The following is a 25,365-nucleotide window of genomic DNA, read 5'->3' as shown; positions in this document are numbered from 1 at the left end:
GTTTTAGCACTAATAATATTATTGTCTTTGACTCATCATGCAAACAAAATTCAATAATTGGTTGGGGAAAAAAAATTCAAAAATTTTGTTGCAGTACGAATTATCTCAAAATTTTGTTGAAATTTTCCAACTTGATAATTATTGTAATATTGAGTCCTAGGATAAACACAAGCTGCTATTATCCTCGGTCCATTGCAAGGAAATTTCTATGATAAATTGTTGATAATGATAGAAAAAAGTATTTGAGATTACTTAGTAAGAAAAATAATAATATATGCATTATCATATTAGTTTGAATATTTTTTACGTCAATAACAAAACACCATTAAGTAATAATAAGTAATTACTACCTTGAAGTGGAGACATTGATAAGGAGAGGGACAAAGGGTTGGTCAGCCTATGATTTTACCACTATAGTAGTGTGTGTACTTTACTACCATTATCAATGAATAATGTTTAGATAAATACAACTCCTCATTTTTTATTTCACTTATTATAAAAAAGTTATTAGAGTTTATAGAATTAATTAATACAGTTTAAATAAAATCAGTGAATTCATTTTCTTATAAATATAATTGGTCATTTTAATATATATTTCAATAATTAAAATTTTAAATAAGTTATTATTCAAAATATATATTGTATAAATATATGTAGTTAGTTGTATTATAATATATAACTATTTGTTATTTTTTATTCTGAGAAAATTTAAGTTTTAAGTCTTATGTCACTTTAAAGGGCTATACTTTATATTAACCTTTTTAACATAAAAAATTTTGATAATGTTTCTTTAGATATGCTAATAAGTCAAATGATGATTTTTAATGAATTTTTAACAATCGTTTATTGTCTGTTTTCAATTCATAAATTTATAAAAATGTAGATTTTTTGCAATTTGAACTAAAATATAAAATTGGATATTTATTCTTATTCGTTTTGATTTTTTTGATATTTTATTTCAATCTAAATAGGACTATTTTTTATTAATATTTATGTTTTTAAAGTTAATAATTTAAAGTAGTAAATATCAATAATTTGTACCAATACTAAATCGAATTAAGCTTATTCGATTTACTATATATAAGTTGTTCAGTAATAAATCGAATTAGGTCAATTTAATTTACTAATATTTACTCAATTCTTTTATAAATCGAATTAGGTCAATTATTTGATTTATATAAATATGTGCACGAGACTTTGACTTAACTATTTTTATTTTGGAGAATTCATATAATTTTAAAATGCTTTTAGTTTAGTTATGTATTTTATCCTTATTTTTATTGAAATAACGTTATATAATTAAATACACGTATAAAAATATTTTATATTAACAGTACATTAAATTCAATAAAAATACTAAAAATAATAAAAGCTTAGTATATTTAGTGTAATGTGGTCCTTGGGGTGTCCTGGTCCTGAACATTTGATGCCTGTTCCCAATCTTCAATGAGACTCCTTCCTTGCAATCATCTCTTCTATTCTATTTATTTTGTCTTCTTCTTTATAATAATTTCTCCTTTCTTTACTCTTAAAAGGGAGACCAGGTAAAAGTCCACACTACACACCAATGTATATAACTAAAGATGGTAATATATGTCATTATTTTAATTTTAAATTTTGAAAAATGAACAAAAAAAAGTGAAACACTCTTACTTCTTTCATAAAATCTGAGGAAAATAAAATATGATTAGCTAAGAAATAAGTTGTAAGTTTAAGTATAACAAAATAACAACAATACTGGTATATATTATATGAGTTCAATTATAAAAATTTACTTTTAGTAAACATTTTTATAAATTTTATTTTTATTTCTTACATTTATATTTTCTTCTTTATATCTGCCTTTTCATGTTTTTTTTTCCATGAAATTACAAAGAAAAAATTGATAGCTAAAAATGTTAATTTTCTATAATTTTTGAGATCTACATGATTAAGTCATTTTGATAATTAAATTTTTCTATATTTAAGAATTAATAACAAAGTTTTAGTTGAAAAAAGAAAAAGAAAAAAAATTAATTTAGTTACTAAAATAATTTGTTCACCTAATATATTTTTTGTGAAAACTCAAGTGCAGTCGACTTTACGTGAAGTTGATACTTGAGAGCCGTTAGATAATTTGACTAATTTAACTAAATTTTCATCTAACAGCTCTTCTCATATATCAATTTACATGAGTTTTCACTTTTTTTTCTATTATATAAAAGGAATTTGAGCAAAGGTTGTGTGTATTAATATTGATAAAAAGAGAAAGGAAGATTACAAAGTTTGACAAAGCTTCTCTACTCTCTCACTTTGATATCTTCACTCTTTCTTCCCTTTTCTTATCTACCCACCATGGGTGGTGGTGAAAACCACCGTTACCACCACCACAAGAAGATGAACATGAACCCCCATGATCAAGAAAGGAACACATTCCTTCCAATGCTATGTTCAAGACCTTCCATCAAAGACGTGTCTCTCCCAAGATGGAAGAACAACCCTCCATCATCATCATCTTCTTCTTCTTCTTCTTCAAACGAGCCTTTGTCACCAAGAATTGGTTGCATGGGTCAAGTGAAGAGAAACAACAAGATTGCAGGCTTCCCAACTTCTTCATCAATCTCACACAGACTCATCACCACCACAACCACTTCATCTTCATCTTCTTCACCTTCACCAGTTTTCATCAAATACACAAAACTCAAGAGCATCTTCATCACTCCCAAACACTTTCTCAATACTCCCACAAGAACAAGAACAACTACTCCTACTGTTATTAAGCATCATCAAAGGGTAGTTGGAAAGAGTAGTGGCCATGGGGTTAATAGTGAAAGTGAGAAGAAGAAGAATCTTGGTTGTTCATCATCTTCGTATTCTATAGTAAGCATTGATGAGATGGATCCTCCATTGCCAGTGCAGATAAAGAAGGAGAAGGAGAAGGTGGGAGAAGATAAAGATAGTCTTTGGAAAAGGAGAAAATCAGGTTCACTCCAAAGCTTGCAGCTTCAACAACACCATCCAATCATTCCTCTTCACCCTACAACTCTTTGATTTGATTTCTTTTCATGGGATTACTTCTTTTCTTTCTTCTATGTGGAATCTTCACATAAAAGTTAAAAGACTATGTAAGACAGATCNNNNGAAAGAATGAGGGAAAAAGAGAACTGTTATTGAGGATCTGAAAAATTATCAAATTGATTCTTGAAGCAAGAAAAAGCAAAAAAAAAAAAAAAAAAGAAACTGAGACTTCATTTGTAAGGGTTACAAGGTTTTTTTTTGTAATTAAGAAAAATTAGGGAGGAAAAATATTGGCTTTGTGCTTATCAAAATGAGCCAGCAAAGGAAATAGTCAAATAATGTTACCATATATAAACAAACAATTATGTACATTACAAAAATGGGACGGCCATTTTTGTTTGAAATTAGTTAGAAAATAGCACTCTTTTCTCCGATCATTTTATTTGGAATTATCTTTTTCTTGTGGGTGGTACATTGTTAGAATGATTAATTAGTTAGTAAATAATATATAATACTCTCTCTAGTCTCTATTTACTTCTATTTGTACCAAAAGATAACTTTTTTTTCTTTATCTATCACTGTGACTTTTTAATAAACAAGTGTTTTGTCAAACTAATTGATGATGACATAATTGAAGGGATTAATGCAAATAGTTGAAGGCTCCAATTCTAAAATTATTTTGTGAAGCTGCGGAGAACAGTTCCATGTTCAACCAAAGTCTTGTGTGTGTTCAAGTCAACAACATCATGCCATAAATAACAATATGAACAACATGTAACATTTAGTAGACCAAAATATGAACAAATTTCAAATAAATATGTCAAAGTTTAGAAACAGTATAGATCTAATCAACTATTGGAATAATATGTTTAGATACATTAATTTAATGATTAAATAATCATTCAGTTGACATAGCCAAAAACAAGAAAACAACCATAAGAAATATGAGGGATTATTGTGAAAGAAACTGTTGGCTCAAGTTGAAAATATAGGATCAAACTAACTACTTTTAGAATAATTTGTTCCAATTTGTTTTACATCACAGCAGCAACAGACATGTTACAAGAAGGAAGGAATTCACCATCTTTACTGTAGTATTAAATTAGTCCTTCTAAATTTATAAATGATACAAGAATTGGAAGTATCTCAGAGCAAACGAAAGCAACCCATGTGGCCTCTTAATAAAGTCATAACATTCACATTAGAGAACAGAAAGAGGATAAATTATTACAATAATACATATGGCTACATTATAAAACTCATTACAATAATTCCATTCAAATTAAATTAGATAACAAAATGTTGAAGGGGAAAGTTTGGTTGACACCACAATCTTCCCAATATTAGATAATATTATTATTATTATTATTATTATTATTATTATTATTATTTCTTAATGTAAGCAATTAATTTCAACCAACCGTACAACATTTTCAAGTGAACAATTTGGAACTGACTGTCAAATAATTGTGGGGAGAAGATATGGTCCACTGAAAAGTGCAGCCAAGTTAACAAATTTCAGTATACCAGCCGACAAGGCATTAACATGTTAGGTGAGGCTACCTTGATTAAGATTATGAGAACGAGTGGGATTTTAGCCGTAAAATTAGAACTTTAGGTGAGGCTATTACTGCTACTACTACTAGGTGGAGAAGAATGCTAGGCCTTTAATTCTATTAACATATAAACTGCAGATAATTAATTGTAAGTGTAACAGGGTTTGCATGCCGTGTGGCTTGACATATTACTCTTCCAAACTCCTACTAATATTGCTTAAAATCACAAGCTCGATGTCTCGTATTTTTCGTGCAAAATCGACTACTAGCTTACAAACATTTAGTGGATGCATACACTGACCAAAAGAAATAAGAAAACAGGTAGCAAAAAAGGCGGAGAAAAACAAGGATTATCAACAGCAAAAAAATGAAACTGGATCAATTATAAACTACATCAAAATAACAGGAAATTCAGTTAGAATATTACAGCTGACAATCAGGCATTAATACTAAACTACTAACAATAGAAATACAGTATAAGGAGGACTACTAAAGAAGGAAGAAAAAAATAATCAGATGGAATGTTACATAATTTATACGCCTGGTATATCTGATTGCTAAGCACAATCCCTGTCAGAATTAATTCGACTGTCACAATATGTACACCAAACTTTACAGAAAAAACAGGTGATGCTCCTGGATCGCTACAAGGCGGCATGCTTCTGTTCTGTCCTCCCTCAATTTTCAATAAAAACCAAATGAGAATACATGCCCTAATCTAAAACATGTAGTAAATGCAAGACATGGCTCACCCCACTGTACAGTTTTACTCTCATAATGAATGTACAACAATGCAAGCAAAACTTCCATCCTACCAGAGCAGAATGCTACGATCTGCAACAATGCAGTCTCCAGGGCTGACCCCACAATTTTGCCACACTCATATCCAGATGCAAATGGCTTTGGCACCAAATACGGTGGATGTCAGCCACAAGGGCAAATGCCCAACCAGGCTGTGAAGCAATACTTTCACCGGTAATTCAGACGTCATAACGAGCTCTTTTCCAAATGTGTCTGCATGCTGTAAAATTCCAAATGAACATTAAGAGTTGTCCCGCGAAATCCTGTGGAAAAACTAAATAATCCAAGGAGAAAAATAAGCAAGACAGTGAAACAGGACGTTGCACACCTTTCTAGATTTGGATCTCAATCCGCCACTCTCATCTGAAATATTGCGTGCCACGGCATAAGCTCTTCGAGGAATCTGCTTGCCAGAAAATTGAACCCTATCTGGGATCTTGTGATTATAGCGGCTTTGTGAGGTTGAGCAGTCATCATCCAATTTGGGATCAGTGTCCATGGATACAGCAGCTCTCAGACGGTGCTTATCTGAAACTGAACTGTCCACAGTTATGTCATCAGATCTTTGGATTGCTTCACTGCATGATCTGTATCCCTCTGTGTTTCCTCTAAGGGACGTTGTAGCTGATTCTGAACTACCATCCGGAAGGATGAAAGGGCTATGAACAAGCACAGACCTAGCAACATGATCTCTTTTGAAGGCAAGTATGTCATGAGAGCAAAGAACCAATTCACGCTGTAGTTCACAAGACCAGAAGTCAACCATCAAAATGACTATACAAACACCTTAACACAACAAAACCCCACCATACAAATATATACCATAAAAATGCCATGCTGCCATGGAAATGCAAAAAAAAGAAACAATGTCAATAATGCATTAGCCAATAGTGGAAAACCACTAGGGCCAGACTCGGTAATAAGATACCTTTAATTTTTCACGTTTGACAATCCTCTCACAGAGGAGACGTAATCTCTCCAGTTCAACCTGTATGAAACATTCAGAAAGAATACAGTTATAAGATAAAATTAAAAGGAAGCCACATCCGCTACAATTAGTAATACACATGAGAACACTTGATTGTGTAACCATCATAGATATCCCTTTACATGCACTTCATCTATAATATAAAGTCAATGTAGATATACATCGTTCTAAGTCTCAGGACATAGTTTATCCCATTATAATATTACAACGCTAGAGAAGTTTAAAGCTCAGGGAATGAACGGATAAAATATTTTAAACTATGTAAACATCATAATTCATAAACATGGCATTTTTGGTCAGGAAAAAATGGCATGATATTTCCAACAATAAATTGTTACACAGAACACCTATGTCATCTTGGTTACACTAATCCTGTACAGAGTGATTGATAATTTTTACAAATTGTAAGACTATATGTGGATTTAGCACGAATAAAGACTTCCTTTATCCAAGGGACATTAACACAACATATTTTTAATGGTGTTGGCATATTTTATTATTAATAGGCCCAACAACTAAAAAGGACACGAGTAAAAGAAAGTGAAAGAGAGAAGCCTCACCCGGATTTGCTTCATACTTTTAAGCTCTTCGATTCCATGTTTTTCAGACTGAACAAATGAAGGAGACATAAGAATATAGGATATTTTATGCCAGACCAAGAAAAAGGACATTGTACAACTAAATAGTAAATACGAAACCAAACCTTTGCCTTTTGCTCCAAACTGTGCTTTTCACAGTAAGCCTTGTGTTGTGGTTTGCCACTAGTAGTCCTCACAATCATGTAATAACCAGCACTTCTAGCACATGATGGATGGAATGAGGTTTGACAATGGCCATAGCAACACTGCATTAACATTTGAAAGGGAAATAAAAAAGACTGATAAACACTAATTCCAGAAGACAGCAAATTCATGGAACAAATGGGAGAGGAAAATAACCCCCTTTATTATCATTACCTTCATACAAACACCATGCTTGCGGTGGCAAATGCAACATTTGTCAACTCCCTTCAGCGCAGACTGCTGAAATTTGACAGCATAAGAGTTAAGTGACTAAGAGAGATATTGAATACTCCTGAAGCTGTTTCTTCTAATAGTTAAAATAGAAAATGGAAAAAAAAAAAAGGTTAACTGATGGTTCAATCAAAGAATATACCATTCCTTCAACTGGATTTATTTGGCCTCTTCTGAATGTTGACTCGAAAACCCACTGGTATAGGTAGAAAATATGAAGCAGTCAACATTTAAGCAAAAAGGCAGTAGAAGGACGACAACATTCCCAAAGAAAAAAGAAAATAAACCTCAGCACAGAAGGCATGAATCCATTGACCATCAGAAGATTTCCTAAAAGCTCCAGTAGTACCACCGCAAAGGGCACATTCTGCAACAAAATAAGGCTTCTCCCAGAAATTGATAGCAGATGTCGCACAGCTTTTAGATGTTGCATCTTCACATAATTCACAGTACCATGGGCCAGTAGTTTCTTTCACACTACGATAACAGTCCAAATGCACTGCAACCTGCAACAGGGAAAAACAACTAAGGGACATGGATACAAACAATTAAGTACCAGAAAAGGGATCAATGCAGAAGAATGAAAACCTTGCAACCAGAGCAGACAAGGATGGGATTAAACAAAGTCTCAGATCGTCTGCAGATATCACATGATTTAGATTGCTCCTTAGAATATTCTGAGGTTGGCAAGCTGAAATCAGAATATTTCTCTGATGACGTTCTTGTCACAGCTACTCTTGGAAGTGTCTCTTTAGCTCTTGGCATTGGCTGAGAACCAGCACCATTCCTCCCACTTAAAGCATCCAACTTCAACAAATTCTGTAAATAAGAACTAGTATATATGACCTCCTACTGTCAATAAGAACAAGCACAAGTACTGCTTGCTTGATATGGAAGTTGAGAAAGGCACAAGTATATATGACCTCTTGTTGCATAGATTCATCTAGAGAGTCTTTTCGGAAGGAAGAAACCCGAGAAGATGCCGCAGCAGCAGCAGTTGCAGCAGCCAGAACAGCTTGTGCTTCCTTGTGCTTTCTTTCTTTCCTACCTAGCTTTTTTGCCTCTCTAAGATCACGCAGATATCGATTAACAATCACAGAATCCCACCTTCGCTGATGCGCTGCATCAATCTCCTGCGGCAACCTCTTTGCCACATTGGAGATTAAGTTATCTGCATATGCAAAACCAAGCAAATTAAACATAGCATGAGTTTACTTCAAATTTAAATAAAAAAAGTTGCCAAGCCCAGAAGGAAGAAGGGAACCCAAACAAATGATATTTGACAATTTAAAGTGAAAAGAAAAAAAAGAATAGGCAAAAACTGAGGCAGACCAGTAAACTTCTTTCTTGCAACTGCATTCCGCAATAATCTATGCTGTAAAAATAGAAGTTCCCCCTCCACTTCATCTTCCGGGGAAGATTCCAAAAGTTCCATTTTTCCAGAGCTATGCAACTGCTCCATATTTCCTTCATCAGGCTTGGAAATACCAGTGCACACTAATTTCCCATTATGAATCTGTAGCAACCTCTCGATGGATGGGTGAATGTAGCTAGAGCTGGCTTCCACCTTTCTGCATTGAAACCATGAGCCGTCACTTTTTAGACGAGAAACCCAACTTACTGGAATCAAATAGAAGATAAAAGATTGCCTACTAACACATAATTAGACAGAAAAAAGTACATGCAGAAAATAACAAAAATAGCCACTTCGAAAAGCTCACATGGGACCACAATCAAGAAGTTTCACAGCAGAATAGAGAGGACAGTAGCGATCAGAAAACATAGAAGCATTCTGCGAATAGAGCTTGGACATTTCTTCTGAAACACATTCAGATAAGTTGGTTTTGTGTGGTTTATCTTCATTCCCTGCATATCATAACCATACATTAAGACTATCTATTATAGGAAAGAAATAACTTGGCATGTAACACTACTGCAGTTAAAATCAAATCAAGATCCTTCAAAGTATGTCTATCATTGAATATACAGCCATAATAGAAGCATTTCTAGGTAGAAATTACAAGCCAGTAACTCTTAAATTCTTAAAATGACAGGTTAAAGATGAAGCCAGACCTTGAACTTTCGAAAACATATCCTCAGGCTTGGTTAAGTCCTGCAGTTATTGTAAACAGAAACATAAACATAAGTTATGCTGTTTTTCAACTTTGGATTGTGACCAAAAAAAACATGGCTATGCGAGGTCCGCGGATATAATGCAGAGATGTACTTGAATAATTTTATGGCAGTCTATCTCATACAACATTTCAAAACAGCTCTAGTCAGTAAATTTTACAAACAACAATAAAATACCTCTAAATGATCCAGAATTGTGCTTTACTGTAAAATTAATTATTAAAGAAGACAATTTGGAACATCTAGAAGATAAAATTACCACCACAGTAGCATCTGGAGACCCTCCATTAGAACTTCCTGGAATTTCATGGTCTAGCTGATCAGCTCTGAACTTGTCTTTTGACATCCCATTCTCACTAGTAACCCCCTCAGATGAACATATCACTTTATTATCCTTCAAAATCCTAATGTTGCTGACAGTTCTCCTCCTTGGAGGTACTGACTTAACAGCAACAGGATCCAACAAACCTGAATCAGATGTTGGAAGAGCAACAGAACCTTCTGCAGCTCCACTTTCATCCTTGGAAGGAATCGGTGGTTTGAATTTGACTTTTAAACCTTTGTGAAATGCAGTAGTGTACACATGAGCTTTCAGCCAATTGACGATTTTGTCAACCACATCAGGGTCCATATAAGCTTCCTGCAAGAAGGTTTAGCACAAAAAGATAAGAATAATAAATATAAAGAACTAATCATTTCAACAAATGGCCAGTATTAAATCAGAGTAATACATTAATATTTGCAATTAATGCATCTGGTGAAATGCCAATCTCCATTGCTACATCCTTTGCATCAACTTTTCCCCGGTCTATCAACTGCAAGGAGTGAATTTAGACTTTCAATAAGAATAAAAATAAGATTAAATCTGAAACAAATTAACAAATTATCAGGTTCATAACAGATACAATCAACATATAACAGAATTTTAAGAAAATGATAGGTTCATCTGTTTCAAACGGATACAACCAAAATATAATAGATATACCTTCTTTAAAATAAGTGCAAAACTGGTGGAGTCAGATGCAACACCATTCTCAATCGTCCTCCCTACCATTCCAACATTATGTTGCAGTCCATTGTGGTTCAATTTATTGGGACTACCACATCCAATTTTCAACTTGTGTTCGCTATTTACTGGAAGGCCATTAGCTTCAAAAAAAGTATTGCCAATAGAAAGGGAGTCTCCTAATGGCAAGATGCCCCTATTATCTTGTAAATCTGAGTGTTTCAAGCAAAAAGCCCGCAACTCAACCTGCAATGAACAGCATAAAACGACAATTGATGATCAATATCCAAAACACTAAAGTTGAAACATTTATGATTAAGAAAAGGTCTCTAGCCATCTTTTGCCATTAGGGAAAGGGGATTCAGTGTCCAGAAAAGATAGATATTACTCACATTATCATCTCCATACTTTGCGCACACCTCCATCCTATGTCGAGCTTCCCTTGCACATAACGGATGGAAAGAAGTCTTGCAGGTTCCTGAGACACCATCCAGAAGGAAATAGTTAGAACCTAAAAGAATTTGGCAAGAACTTGCAGAGAACAAGCTAGTTGTTAATACCAGCACCCAGAAAAAGTAATATATCAATCACAATGAGCCCCACAGGCCACAATCTAAAGAATTCTACTTAGAAACATGGTATCGGTAGCAGCAGCAAATCAAATTATCGATAGTACCACAAAATCATAACCAAACATAACAGTTGGAAATAAACATATTCAACTTTAAAAATAAACAACTAATTAAAGAGGAATGCTGCAGCATATGGTATCATGGCTCAGAAATGCTATGATGACGTTGACAGTACTTAATTCCAATACGAAATCCTATATTATTAAAAGATAAGAAGCACCTATATTTGGTTGTTAAAATATTTTTTAAAAAGGCTAACACTCAGATGTTAACAACAGCACCATTAGTTGGCTCCTAGAGCTTACATATATCACCTTGTTGCTTTCTGTGGAGGAATGATGTCACAAATGCAGTGATTCACTCATTGATACATGTCACTCATTCAATAGAATCAAAACAGAACAATCATTACATACACTCTTCGTCTGAAAAATCAAAATAGCAACCATGCTATCCTGCTATGTCAAAGGTAAATACAAACAAGGTAGGAAAAATCTGAGTCCTCTAAACAATTTTAAAATAAACGTAAATTGGCTACTTTCAATATTTTAATCTTCTGAGAATAGATGCAGTGGAAATTCTTCAAGGACAACCTTTGACTTTCCTCAAGAAGCGGAAAGAAATGTTTAAGACCAAGGTTCAACAGAATGTCACATTGCAACACAAACATATACTTAAAGCGTAAAAGTTATTTTCTGCCCAAATAGGCAAAACATTATTATAATGCGAACTATAGTGTAACAAAAGGACACCTCAGCAAGAGAAGCAAAACCTGGCAATTTAAATACCCAGAAGCAGTGTTAAAATCCCCAGCCACTTAAAGCTCTACTCTAACTAAAATTGCTGGGTAATTGAAAAGAGAAACAAATATCATTCGCAATAATATTAAGTTCATCAGTGCTCGGCCACCAACCATCAACAATAAAACATCAAATTAACATCAATGTGGTCAGATTCTCCTTAATTTATGTTGCAAAGGATATTTGAACCGAAAAGTGCCAAATATACAACTACTCGCATTGACATTAACATTATACGTAATTACGGATACATATAGAGTTATAGACATAAAATTATTGTTGTTGTTGTTTGTCGTTTGATTCATGTAGCCGACCCCACTTAGTGGGATAAGGCTTTGTTGTTGTTGTTTGTTGTATATAGAGTTATAGACATAAAATTATTGATCATACTGTAACTGGCCTAAGAAACATAAGTTGTACACTACAAAAAGGTAAAAATAAATAAAATATAACAGAAAATGATAAAAAGGAAAAAGCATACCATGGCTACACCGAACACATGCACCCCACTTCAGTTTGCAAATATTACACACCAATTTTCTCCGGGTTTCCTTTATTGACCCAACATTCATAACAGGCTCCATCTTCTTCAAATCATCTACATAAACCTCGGGCATCCACAGACAACAAAACAAGTGCACAAACTGCACAGACTCAACGTCTTCCACAGTGCTATCAACTGGTTTCAAAGCACCACCTTTATTCGGGCAAAGCACACAAGGATTCACCGACCCCTCGACACCTCGCTTTAGCTTACACCACGAGCACAACCAAGACTCATCCACGCCATCTTGCGCACCATAGCACTTCTGATGAACTGCCATTTTACAAGAGGCACAAACAACCAAACGGTTCAAATCTCTGCCTGTCTCCCCCATGCCACAATAATGACAAAAGGGTTCATCCCCATCACGAGGAATGGTCATTTGAACTTTCTGCAAATCAGCATCCCCACTCAAAAGCTTCCTTTTCTTTGTAGGGCGCTCAGAAGTCAAAGAAACCTTACTCCTACAACCTAATAGCCACTCTAAACTAACACACGAGACATTTTTTCCATCATCCTGAGGCAAATCGTTTTCGGCAGCGGCATTGTCAATTGACTCCACTCCTAATGTACATTCCTCACTTCCCAAGTCTTCCTCAACCTTTTTATCATCCTCGCCACTATCTAAGTCCAGTTTTATTGCATCTTTCTTGTCATCCTCACTACTATTAACTACTATATCGAGTCTCGGAGAAGTCCCCAAAACCGGAATCGAGAAACACTGACGAGAACATAACCTAGACAGCGAAGAAAGCTCCACTAAGGTATCGATATCACTCAATGATAAGTCCCTAAAATACTCCTCAGTCTCGTCCCAAATGTTGAAAGCACGTGCCTTCTCGCTCGCCCTAGATGATTTCTTCTTCTTCTTCTCGCCCCCGGACCGAACCTTCTTGTGCCGCCGACGGTTATCCCCATGGCGGTTCAACAAACTAGATAACCCACTTGGCAGAGTAACCACCCCAGAAGTGGACGCTTCTTCTTCATAAGGGGAACGTTCGCTCAGCGCCTTCCTTGCCTGAGAAAAGTAGTCAATTTCGTACACGGCAGAATCCTCAGAGGTTCCCGGCAATTCCGCCGGAGAATCCACCGGTGACGGCCTCGCCTCGGCGGAATCTCCCCGTTGTTGAGCCCCAGAAGCCGCCATGTCCTTCCTCCGTTGACATCGGCCAGAACTGGTCATCGCCGGCAACAACAACGTGCACAATAGCCAGAACATTCCATCATAGAAATTGAAACCCTATCGTAAGAAATTAAGTTAGGGTTTAGTGCGGAACCTACCACGTAGCGTTGCAGAAGAACCAATCGAGATTCGTTCGGTGACTCGGAGGGAAAGACGGACGAACGAACGGAGATTGAAGACGAAGAGGATAAGGGCCGTTTTCTAGGGTTAGGGTTCAATTTTTTGTTCGGATCCGTTTTTTAAGAGTTTGTAATTTTTAGTATTTTTTTCTGTGCAGTTCGATTTCGTTTTCGTGGGGGCGTGGGGCTAGAGAGAGAGGAGGAGGAGAGAGAATATTAAAAAGGTTGTAGAAGAGAGAGAAAGATTCGCGTTTTTTCTTAGGCACTGTTTTGCATTTGCCGAGAGAGAGAAAGAGAGGTTCCTTCTTTTTGAAGATATTTTATTTTTTATACGGAAACAAGAGGAGTATCTATACGGTGTTGTGACGCTATACGATACGATTGAGCGTGCCAGAGAGCAAGGTACACGTGGCACTGTGACGTTGAAAGAGGGCAAACGTGCATCTCACCCGCTACCTACTGTTATCAGTTGGATAGAGATAGGAGCATTGAAGGAGTGAAAATGAAAAGAAAAAATAACGCGTTTTTTTTTTATCGAAGAAAGTATTTCATTAATGTAATGAAATGAAAAGAACGGTTCACTAAAGACTACACACGGTAAATTTGAGAAAGATTCAACAAAGATTATAGCCTAAATAAACAGTTTAATTAATTTTTTTTTAATAAAATAACTTAAAAAATAAATAATTATGTTAAAAATAATTTATAAATAAATTATTTATATTTTAATTTTTAATTTTAAAAATATTTTTTATAAAAATATAATAAAAAATAGTAATATTATAAAAAAAGTTATTTTTTTAATTTTTTATAAATTTTTAAATAATTTTTTAAAAAGTGTAATTTGATTTTAAAAATTACATCAGATATTAATACTATCTTTCACAAATTATAAGCTTAACAAAATTACTTTTAAAGTTTTTTAAAGGAGTCTATATTGAGATGTAATTGAATTATATTGATTGAGTAAATAACTTTTCTAATTCCACAAATTCTATCATTCTCTTTTTCACAAAGACTATCATGTCCGGTTCAACTTCTTCTCTCCTGCATGAATCGACGAGCCATTTCAACACACATTCAAGGTATCCCTTATTCTTTATTAAAGATCAATTTCTTTCTTGTCTTTTAGATTTGCCAGCACGAATTCGTTACTAACTCTTATCATTTGAATAGTTGTGACTTCTATATCATTTAAAAAAATAACACATTTATTTTGGATGAATGAAGAAATTAAATTAAAGCATTAACTTATTAAACTTTTCTTAAACTAAGTTTATGACTTACTCTGTTAATCACATATAATGGGACAAATAGTCACTTTTAATTATAAAAGATTCATACGCTAATAAAATTAAAATTGTACTTATGAAAAATCAACTTTATACAATAGAATTATCTAAATCCTAAAAAATTATCCAAAAATTTTAAGTTACTTTTTTTTTCTATGATCATCATTAGCATCATCATCACATTACTCTTTCTCTCTTAGTACAACAAACAAATATTACGGCCAATGAATTATAATTTAAATGGTATAATCTTCTCATACTCACTTAACATGTCGCGAGTTTAAGTCTTCATATCTTTAATAGAACAAACAAATAAACAAACAAAGATTTTAAAATTGCCATCAAGTAAAAGAAAAACATGGGAGCATATTTATAATTGTATTCTTTTAACTTCTTTTTGCTTTTTCTTTCTTCTACAACACTGATTAAAACATTTTCTTTTTCATTTTGAAGGGTGCTGCTAATACAGTTAATCATAAAAAATTTATCAAAAAAATTACCAGATACAATCATATAATTATACTAGAAAATTTACTACAAAAATTAGAAATATAAACAAGAACATTATTAAAATTAGGGTAAAGTATATTTTTTGTCTTTTAAATTTGACAAAAATTTTAAAAATATCCTTAAGTTTTATTTTGTTTCAATTATGTCTCATAAGCTTTCGATTTGCATCAAATATACCCTGACGATTAATTTTTCAAAAGTTTTAAGACAAATTCAACAACAATTTCATAAGAAAAACTCTCAACACAAGCAAATCAAGTATAATTTTTATGTATTATTGTTAGATTGGTCTTAAATTTTTTGAAAATTTAGCCGTCAAAGGTATATTTGATGCAAATTAAAAACTTTCAAGATAAAATTGAAACAAAATAAAATTTAAGGGTATTTTTAAAATTTTTACCAAATTTTAAGGATAAAAAGTATACTTTACCCTTAAAATTATTAACCCCATCTAAAATTGAATAAGATATAGCTCAAATTAGTTAGTAGAAATAATATAAAAAAATCACAAAAAAGATGAAAAATAAAAATTTAAAACCCCAATCAATGGTTCTTATCTTTACTCCCTCCTCCAACATTATTATTCCCAATTGAATCACCTTCCTTCTTCTGTAAGAACTGAAAAGTCGTTCGAATAGATATGACCATTTCATTTCTTTATGCTTGAATGGTGCCATTGTTGAATCTGTTTAGTGATAAAGGTGTTTAACGGTGATTTTGGTCACTCAACCGTTGGAGCAGAAGATTGTGGCGGTGCATTTCAAAATCCCATTTGCATTCAGGGCCGCCACCGTCTCCAGCACGAAAAAGCCACCACCTTCGCATTCGTTAATGACGCATTCTCAATCTCACTTACAAAATTAGAATACCAACCGACTTGACCCGAATTCCAACCAACAAACATAACTTTCTTCTCTTCCATTGAAGTTTTCACATTGAGCTTCAACGGCAGGTTCTCCGAGCTTCACAAGGTCGCAAAGCAAGCCTGAGTCGCCGCTGGAGATTGTGGGAAGAGCTCGAATCAAGAAAAATAGAATCCATTGCTTATCCATTTAGAAGATAGCGGTAGTGAAGGTGGGCACATGCAAAGAGGGATCCGAACATAACGGTGGTGAACGAAAGAGGATGAAGGGGATTGGAGTGGCAAGCCTGTGATAAGAAAGGAGGGAGAGAGAGTAATGTAATGATGATGATGGGTGAGGGACGTGTAATTTGGAGTTTTTAGGTAGTTTTTTTTAGTTTGAATAATTTTGTCGTAGAAAGCTGATCTTTTATAGGTACAACTTTAATTTTGTTATTTTATTGTCAGTTTTGTTAGTATTTGAATTTTTTATAATTAGAAATGACTATTTACTCTATATAATGATTTCAGAAATTAATAAAATTACTCACATAATGGCTTAACAAACGCGTTTATTTTTAAGTATCTTATGATTATGATGATGATGGAGGCATTTTCTATTAAATTAGATATTTCATCAAAAAAATTAAGTTGGGTTGGTTTAATGGTTAACTTATTAGTCTGCTTAGATAAGTGTTGGAAGTTTGAATTCTACTTTGTACAAACAACAATTCGTTGACCAGTAACAAATTTTTAAATGAAGCTCCGATCCACGACGGATTAGTTCTTAAAATACTATAGAAAACAAAAAATTATGTTGTTGAAATTGTAGTTTTAATATTTATCTGCTTAAACAATTTTAGGTAATGTATATATTTACTTATCATAATCATGTTATGATATACATGAGATAATAGGGGTGTTTGTGATGTGATTTGGACGTTTTGAGTAAAAAAATTATTCAATTTGTACACTAATTTTATTTGTGTTGTAGTTTGAATTGGATGATTTTTTCTACATAATCTAATCTAATTTCAAGCGGTCCATATTGAATTAGATTTGTAATTTTATAAATAAATAAAAAATTAAATATATAAAATAAGTCTCAACATCAAATTTTAGATAACCAACAATAATATAACAAATCTCAATAGTATCTTAAAAAAATGAAAAATAACATAATAATAAAAAAATATAGATTAGTTAAAATAAATAAATAAATCTATTTTTTAATTCATAAAATATTTATTAAATAATAAAAATATATACATAACATAAAAATATATAACAAATACGAGATATTATAAGTAAAATTGTAAATATAATACTATTAATTATATTATGCAGTTTGGATTGTATTAAATCAGTTTTGAGAAGAATATTCGAAATTCAATCTAATCCATATCATTTGACAAAAATAGAATAAAATTTAATTTGAATTAGTACTTTTTTTTTGTTTGAACAATGGAGTTTAACACATTTTTGTGGAGCAAAATAAAGTAAAAGAAAACATACAACAAACATATATGCTCAATTTATAGTCGTTTTCGTTTTCGGTATTATCATCAACAACTATAAAGAACAATACTATTTCATTCCTGGACATTCTTGATTGACCTGTTAATTATTTTCGCTACACTTTGTTCTTTTTTTGGAACGCCCATTTCATTTGTTTTTCTCACCAACTACCAAGTATTTCACATGACTTTTTCTCTATCTTCTTTCTAGACATTTCTATCTAACATTCAATATGTTGCTTGAGTCCTTGGAATAGCCCATGGTCTGTCATAGGCCATCAACTAAGTATATCATACCTACCAAGTAAATTCATAATAAAAAAATAAGTAATGAATAGTCTCAATATCTTTTTTACATAAAACACAAACTTTTTTAATCAATAACATTAGTCTATTCAATCTTTTTAGTGCTAACTCTACCAATCAAAATAAATTAAGTGAAGAATTTAACTCTTGACGAAAATTAAGCATTAGTGCTAACAATGGTACAATTATAGCTTGTGATATTCTCCAAAAGAGTTTCTATTTGCAAAACCTACACAAAATAGTTAGTAAAATAAATGTTTGTTTTATTAATTTGTCACACAACTCGATCCTCTCTCCTCTCATGTGTTAATTTGACTAAATATAAAATTCGAAAAAGTTGGTTAACTAATTTTAATTCCCACTAAAATAGTTTTTTCATCCACTAAAAAAATTTTATATCAACTTTAACCCATCCAAAAATCTACAATCTCCTATTACAGATCTACTTTGGATTGAGACTAAAAAGTCCTTGAAAAAATATCCCTCAAAACACCATATGATAGTCAAATGTTCTTTAAGAATCGAACTCTTCTTCCATCTTCTACTTCCATAGATAAACTTCTAGTCATCTTATCTCTCATCTACTACTCCTTGATCTGTAACAGATAGATAATATTCCATGGATCCCCTCTTGCAGACAAAGGTTGACCAGCATGACATTAGGATTCAAATTATTGCACGAACACAATATTCTTTCATAAAGGGTGTTCCTCTTTTAAAAACTGCCACAACCATTCGAACAATAGAGTTGTACTCCAAATTACTGCATCTTCTACTCTCAATTCCCCTAATTTTTTCGAAGTTTGAACTACTTTTCACTTAACAAAAGGTATTCCATTATTCTCATCCTCCTTACTCCATAAAATTTTTTTTTGCAGGAATATCAACTTCTCCACCATTGTCTTTGACATTTTATACAAGTTGAAGTAGTAAATATGCTTGCTCCTAAGAACATATTTTATAAGGATAAATTTACAGTTTTATTAAATGTTTTCGCTTTTTATAATCTGAACTTCTCTTCTACCTTATATGTTACAGTTTTCATATCTTGAGAAGCCTCAGATTCGCTTCTAAAAGAATCCCAACGTACTTGACTAGTAACGGTGTCTCCTTACACTTGAGTAAATTATACATCTTTTGTGTCCACTTCTACTCACAGTTAACTGAAATCAATCTAGATTTATCAAAGTTATTGTTCAACCCAAACATCATCTTAAAATAGTGCAGAAATCTATTGTAATTTCTAACAATCTTCTCCCATTGAGGAAAGATCAGTCTAATATCATTCATAAATTATAAAATGAAACAACTCAATATTATCACTTTCAACTACAATTTTATCGTTTTTTAATTTAGATTGGATCGAATGAACGGTTTAATTTGACTCAATTTAAATTTTAACACCCTTATAAGATAGGAAAAATTTAACTGTAAATTGAATTATTAGTAATTAAGATAATTATTGTTAGGAAAGTAAGAGAGAGAACAATAAAAAAAGATTTATGCACATAATATTTTTGTATAAAATTTGATTGAATATTTATACGGGTCTAATTATATTTGTCGTATATATTTTATTACACGTGTAAAAAAGAGTTTAATGAGTTCAAACTATTACTTTTTTGAGAAAATGACAAGTCGATCTCTAATTTTTTAGTGTGTGGACATTTAAATCTTTGTGGATTTAAAAATATATTTAAGTCATTGATCTCTTCAAAATTTGGACATATCGATCTTTAAGTCTAATTTGTTGAGTTTGAAAAACTGAAATGATGATCATACATTATTAAAATGTAAATTAGAAAATTATTAAAATTATTATTAAGTATTTTATTCAATAAATTTCAATAGGTTATTTGATGATTTTTGTTCAAGTGTGCAGGCAAGCAATTTAATTTCATATCGGGGCAAAAGTTAAACAAGCCCAATTTGATCATTGAACAAATTCAACTTTGAGCAAAAATAATTCAAATGTTAGTGACTGATTGTAAGAAATCCAAGGAGGTCCAGATCCATCATAAATTAAAGAAAAAATCAAGTGGTCCAAAATCTTGAAAGAAGCTTTTCAGTGATCACAATGCAATCTCCTCAAGTGACCAAAGGCTTCTTACGGTGATCACAAAAATATTCACTCTCTCACATGTCTTGGCAACCGAAAATCGATTCAATTCAATTTATTTGCATTGAAAGCTCCACGGTTACCTACTTCCTTTGTGGAATGGAATTCAATATTCAATTAGATTAATTACTTGCATTGGCAACAAAAAAGAGAAAATTTAAATTGATTTGATTGCTTTTAAAGTTCCACACGTTACTATACATAGGAGAATGAAAGTGAAAATTAATTCATTTTAATTTCATTCATTGCATTCAAAGATTTTTCTCTCTTCTCTCTCTTCTCTCTTTGCATTCGGTCACGTCATACCGGAAGGAAGAAAGAAGAAGTTATCAGAAAAGCAAAGATGGCCTTTGAGAAAAGAAGATCTAAAGTATGGCGTGGCTAAAATTTTTGCCACTAAAGGCAAGATGTGAAGAAGAAGCTTCAAGATATTAATGCCAAGAATAGAAGCAATCGGCCTCGGTCAGAAAAGAAGATATATTTGGTGAAGCTCGTTTCCACTTTTGTTCATCCAAAATAGAAGGTAGCTACTGTAGCTACGTTGAGGAAGAAGCAAAAATGGAATAGATGGAGCTGTCAAGGATCAAGAGTTCATCAAGGGTCAGAATTCTTTCTTGGGGACAAAGTCAAGATGGAAGGCTCAGATTGATGAAGCTTGATGAAAAGGAATGAGAGAGAGGTACATGCATGTTGATTTGCTTCCGGTTTCTCTCTCTCTTCTCTCTGTCTGAACCGATTGTATGTGATGGAGAATATGTTGGTGGCTTGGTTGAACCGGTTTCAACCTTGAAAACTTCCCTTTCCATAATAAGGGAGAACGGGTAAGGATTGAGGCACGGAGTGAGAGCACATGTTTGGGTTTCCATAACTCTTTGAGCTGTTTATTCTTCTCCTTCATGGCTTTCATTGAATATTTCTTTTTCTCAATGAGTCTGTATGTGTTTTATTGGTAATAGGCAAAATGTGAGATTTTGTAAGAAAAAACCAATGAGTGAAAAAAGGCAGAGAGCATAGTTATCAGAATCGAACTGGATCGACTGGTTCAACCAAAAAACCGATGAACCAGTGGTCTAACTGATTCGATTAGGTGTTTGGATCGGACCTGCAATTGAACTGGTCAACGGTAGTCAAATCCGTTGAAAATTGGCCGATTTGCACCCTAAACTGCACTAGACCCGCGCGGAGTAGCCAAAATACACGCAACCCTTCTTGCAACTAGATCAACTTGCTTCTCAATAATATAGTTGACAAAATTAAATTTATAATAAACTATGAATGAATTTTTATTTTTTTATCCTTTTAAGCATGATTGACATGGATACCAAATAAGTAACAACACATAGTATACAAACATATTGACATATTGATATTGATTGTGTTATCTTTTGTTTTTTCTTTTATTCATTTAAATTGAGAAAGTATTTTGTACTAGTGGCTAATTTATTATCTCTTTTTACACCATAAATTATATCTAGAAATTGATATTTGATTGTTATTAATATATTTTTGAAAATATGTATTTAATTTTATTTTATTTCTATAATTTTTATTTTTTTAATTTAATTATGACTGGGTCAACCGAATAAATCAATGACTCACCGGTTGAACCAGTAACGTCAATTACCGGTTTGGTTCTGATAACTATGGCAGAGAGTTAAAGAAAAAGCCATTATTATCTCAGAAATTCTTTATATGTATTTCTGTTTTGTTATCATGACCCTGAGGGGATTTCCTTGCAAGTTAGGTTAGCACTTTGTGATTGAAAGCTAGATTGAGGTCTAGTTAAGTTTAGGTTGGGGTAGAATTTGGGCTTGTTTCCTTATAAGTTGGGTTAGCACTTTGCGGTTGAAAGCTTGGTAGTCGACCAAGTCAAGTTTAGTTTTGGGGATAGATTCTGGACTTGTCCCGGATAGGAATTGGTAGTTTCTCGGGAAGAATTGATGTATGTAATCTGTTGATTATAGTGAAATTCCGTCACTGTTGTGATGGAGACTGGATGTAAGATGCATTGCACTTAGCAGCTGAACCAGGATACTTATGGGTGTGATTCTCTCTTTCTCATTTACTCCATTTCTGATTATGTTGTGTAGGAGACAAAATTGAAAAATATCTTCTAACCGGTTACGAGACAAAAAGAAAATGTCTCTTGACTTGTTATGAGACAATAAGCAGAAATATCTCCTGAAGCTATCTTAAAAGGCAGAAAGTAATATTCAGCAAAAAAAGGGGCTAAGATTCAACCTCCCCTCTCTCTTAATTAACCACTGATTACCATCATAATTTGTTCTATTTTAAAAATTCTCTCACGTGTGTATCCGTATCAACCAAATCAGTACAACGAGAGTTATGTTTGATTTTTCAGTTAAGTCTGGCAAACTCAAGTGAACATGAGGAATCAACATGTCTAGATTTTGAAAAGGTAAAAAATTTAAATGTATTTACAAATTTTCGAGAACTTAAATATCTACGAATCAAAAGGTGAATGACCTATTTGTTATTTTCTCTATTTTTTTACATGAAATTATGATTATATACTAATCTAAATGAAGAGGAAGCTAAGATTTGTTTATTATAACCTTAATTTTTTTTCATTGTTGTATATGGATAACTTTGATTATTCATATCAATATAAAATTTTGTTTTGTCAGTTATAAAAAAATAATTTTACTTAAAAATATATAAATATATAACAATTATATATATATATATATTAAAATTTAATTATTAAATAAAATAACATATATATTTATACATAAATATGTAAAAATTAATTTTGTGATTGATTTTTTTATACATGTAGTATTTTTAAAATATATAAATATATGTTCGCTAAATTTTTCTTTGTCTTTTAAAAGTGTATCTCTTTAAATTAAGAACCAACAGATAAACGATTAAGCCATGTTTACGTAGTTTGCGTTAGTTAAACAACTAGTGAAAGAGTGAGAAACAAAAAAGAGTTGAAAAGTATGAAATTAAATATTTTAGTATTTGATGATGAAAAATAAAATACAAATATCGCTCAATTTTTTATAAATTAGAGGCTTGAATTACACAATAATTAGTGTTTTTTGTTTTACTCAGCTATAAAGATATTTTACAAAATACAAAAAAAAATTAGAGTATTTTACATTTTTTAATTCAATTAAAAATTAGACGTTTCAACTTATTTTTTTATTTTTTAAATTAAAAAAAATTAGACAAAGCGACTTCAATTTCTGTTTTTTTTTGTTTTGTTTTGAAGAATGAAATTTATTCCTATCATAGTCTATAATGATGATCTCAATTACTAATATCCCAACAAAAATGTCTTCTTTGAGTCATAAAGCGCTAATTCGATCTGGTTCGAGTACCAGAGCCAAGGCCAACAGATATGTTATCATATCCAACCAATCTAAGATTCAGGCCTTATGTCCTGAGTGCAACTAAATTTGGGGAGCAAGCAAGAGCTTTATTTTCACTACTTCAGTTGTCTGGACTGACATGGTATAACCGTATAAGTGTCTATTTAGTGGTAACTTTTTACGTAATAAAAAATAACTCTTTATTTAAATCAAAAGAAGGTCACATAGTTAACGACTTAGTCAATTAATATACTATATAAATGTCCAGATTTATCAGGTAAATAATCAATCTAATTCTCACTTAAATCTACTCAAATTCTTAGTGATTTGGTCTATGACTTTCTTGCAAGTACCTCCAATTATTGTCTCGAAACTGATAGAAGGCACTTTATGTGAATTCACTACCATTTTCGACTTTTTTTACCATGTCCCATTCACACACAGCCGTCTCAAGTAATGGGTGCTTTGTTGTTCTGGTTCCTTATCTTCATAGTCTATAACTTTATATATTGTTGCAAACTCTATACGGTTTACGATGGTAAATATTAGTTTGGGAAGCTGTTTGCAAAAAAGTTATTTGTGAGAAAGATTGTATTTGATGTTTTTATTGTTCTATCAAATATTTTTTACTCTCACATATTAAGTGACCAAGATATACTGTCTAAGATTAAAAATTCGCTAAGTCGAGATTGGAAAATTTACTTTGCCTAAGTGCATAGAGAAGCAAATTGCATTACTGATTGGTTGGCCAAACAAGAAGTGAAGAGTATGAAGAACTATATAGAGAAAAAAAACCGCCGCTAATAGAGAAAAAAAACTGCCGCCATGTAACGCCTCTCTTGTAGTGTATTCCCTTTAGCTCCCCCTGAAGATGAGTTAAATAGAGTTTTACTTTGTGATTCTACTCTAATTAGCTAAGTGTTTCTTTGCTCTCCTGAAAGCTTCGATTTTATTTTGGACACAAAAAAATAGAAATATGTAATTTTAGAATGTTATAATTTTTAATTTCTGAAAAATTATATCGGAATGTGAGATTTTATTATCTTTAACTTTTTTAAAATTTTTAAACAAGAAATCTAAAAATACAATTTATACATTACTATCTTAAATTCATTTTGTCTCTCTCCTTTCAAAAATCAAATGGGATTATTTTTCTCTCTTCTCACATTACTGTAATACACTATCTTGTATAATATGTAAACAATTCACCATATATACACCTATATAAAAATTACTTCGCATACAAATATTTTTGTAATTAAGTTTTATATAAGATTTTGTAAGATTACAATTTTGTTTTTAAATAGTAAGAAAATTTGAATCAATACATAAATTTCTCATATTTAGAATATTTTTTTAAAAAAATTAACAAAAAAATTTATAATATTTTTTTATAAATGTTCAAAAATTATATTTAAATAACAAAATATAAAAAAGAATAATTATTATTATTTTTAGAAACATATAATTTTTTTGAATAAAGATAAAAAAAATTTGATATGAGTAATAGAAGATAAGAAAGAAGAAAATAAAAAAAACATGTTAAGTGGGAAAAACAGAAAAGAAAGGCAAAGAAAAAGAAAAAAAAGGAGAAAAAAAAAGAAAAAAAGTTAGAAAAAAGCAAAAGAAGAAGAGAACGAAGAAGCACGAAAAATATACATAAAAAA

General features: G+C 32.0%; 2 protein-coding genes across 2 annotated transcripts; one reads left to right on the top strand and one right to left on the bottom strand.

Annotated features, from left to right (window-relative positions):
• The first annotated feature begins 2,246 nt into the window (after positions 1-2,246).
• LOC107460771 (uncharacterized) lies at positions 2,247-3,115 on the top strand. The gene has a single exon (XM_016079158.3). It carries the CDS (start codon positions 2,335-2,337, stop codon positions 3,028-3,030), a length of 696 nt encoding a protein of 231 aa, XP_015934644.1. The 5' UTR covers positions 2,247-2,334; the 3' UTR covers positions 3,031-3,115.
• Positions 3,116-5,433: 2,318 nt separating this feature from the next.
• Positions 5,434-14,061, bottom strand: LOC107460745 (uncharacterized). Its single transcript, XM_016079132.3, has 18 exons — positions 12,408-14,061; positions 10,887-10,972; positions 10,474-10,740; positions 10,220-10,303; positions 9,748-10,128; positions 9,429-9,468; positions 9,077-9,221; positions 8,688-8,926; positions 8,279-8,526; positions 7,944-8,174; positions 7,643-7,861; positions 7,498-7,551; positions 7,299-7,364; positions 7,046-7,186; positions 6,903-6,950; positions 6,283-6,342; positions 5,683-6,090; positions 5,434-5,574 (listed from the first exon to the last, which is right to left on the bottom strand). The coding sequence occupies exons 1-18, from the start codon at positions 13,687-13,689 to the stop codon at positions 5,434-5,436; spliced, it is 4,140 nt and encodes a 1,379-aa protein (XP_015934618.1). The 5' UTR covers positions 13,690-14,061.
• Positions 14,062-25,365: the final 11,304 nt, after the last annotated feature.

Source organism: Arachis duranensis, chromosome 8, assembly GCF_000817695.3.
Source record: "Arachis duranensis cultivar V14167 chromosome 8, aradu.V14167.gnm2.J7QH, whole genome shotgun sequence".
NCBI classification, from domain to species: domain Eukaryota; kingdom Viridiplantae; phylum Streptophyta; class Magnoliopsida; order Fabales; family Fabaceae; genus Arachis; species Arachis duranensis.
Note: the sequence above shows the minus strand (reverse complement) of the source record. Positions and strands in the feature narration are given on the sequence as shown.

Coding starts and splice junctions, on each gene's coding strand:
- LOC107460771 (XM_016079158.3), top strand. CDS start 2,335: ATGGGTGGTGGTGAAAACCACCGTTACCACCACCACAAGAAGATGAAC.
- LOC107460745 (XM_016079132.3), bottom strand. CDS start 13,689: ATGTTCTGGCTATTGTGCACGTTGTTGTTGCCGGCGATGACCAGTTCT. Junction 7,862..7,943: donor TTGTCTGCTCTGGTTGCAAG/GTTTTCATTCTT, acceptor TCCCTGTTGCAG/GTTGCAGTGCATTTGGACTG. Junction 7,552..7,642: donor TTCATGCCTTCTGTGCTGAG/GTTTATTTTCTT, acceptor TACCTATACCAG/TGGGTTTTCGAGTCAACATT.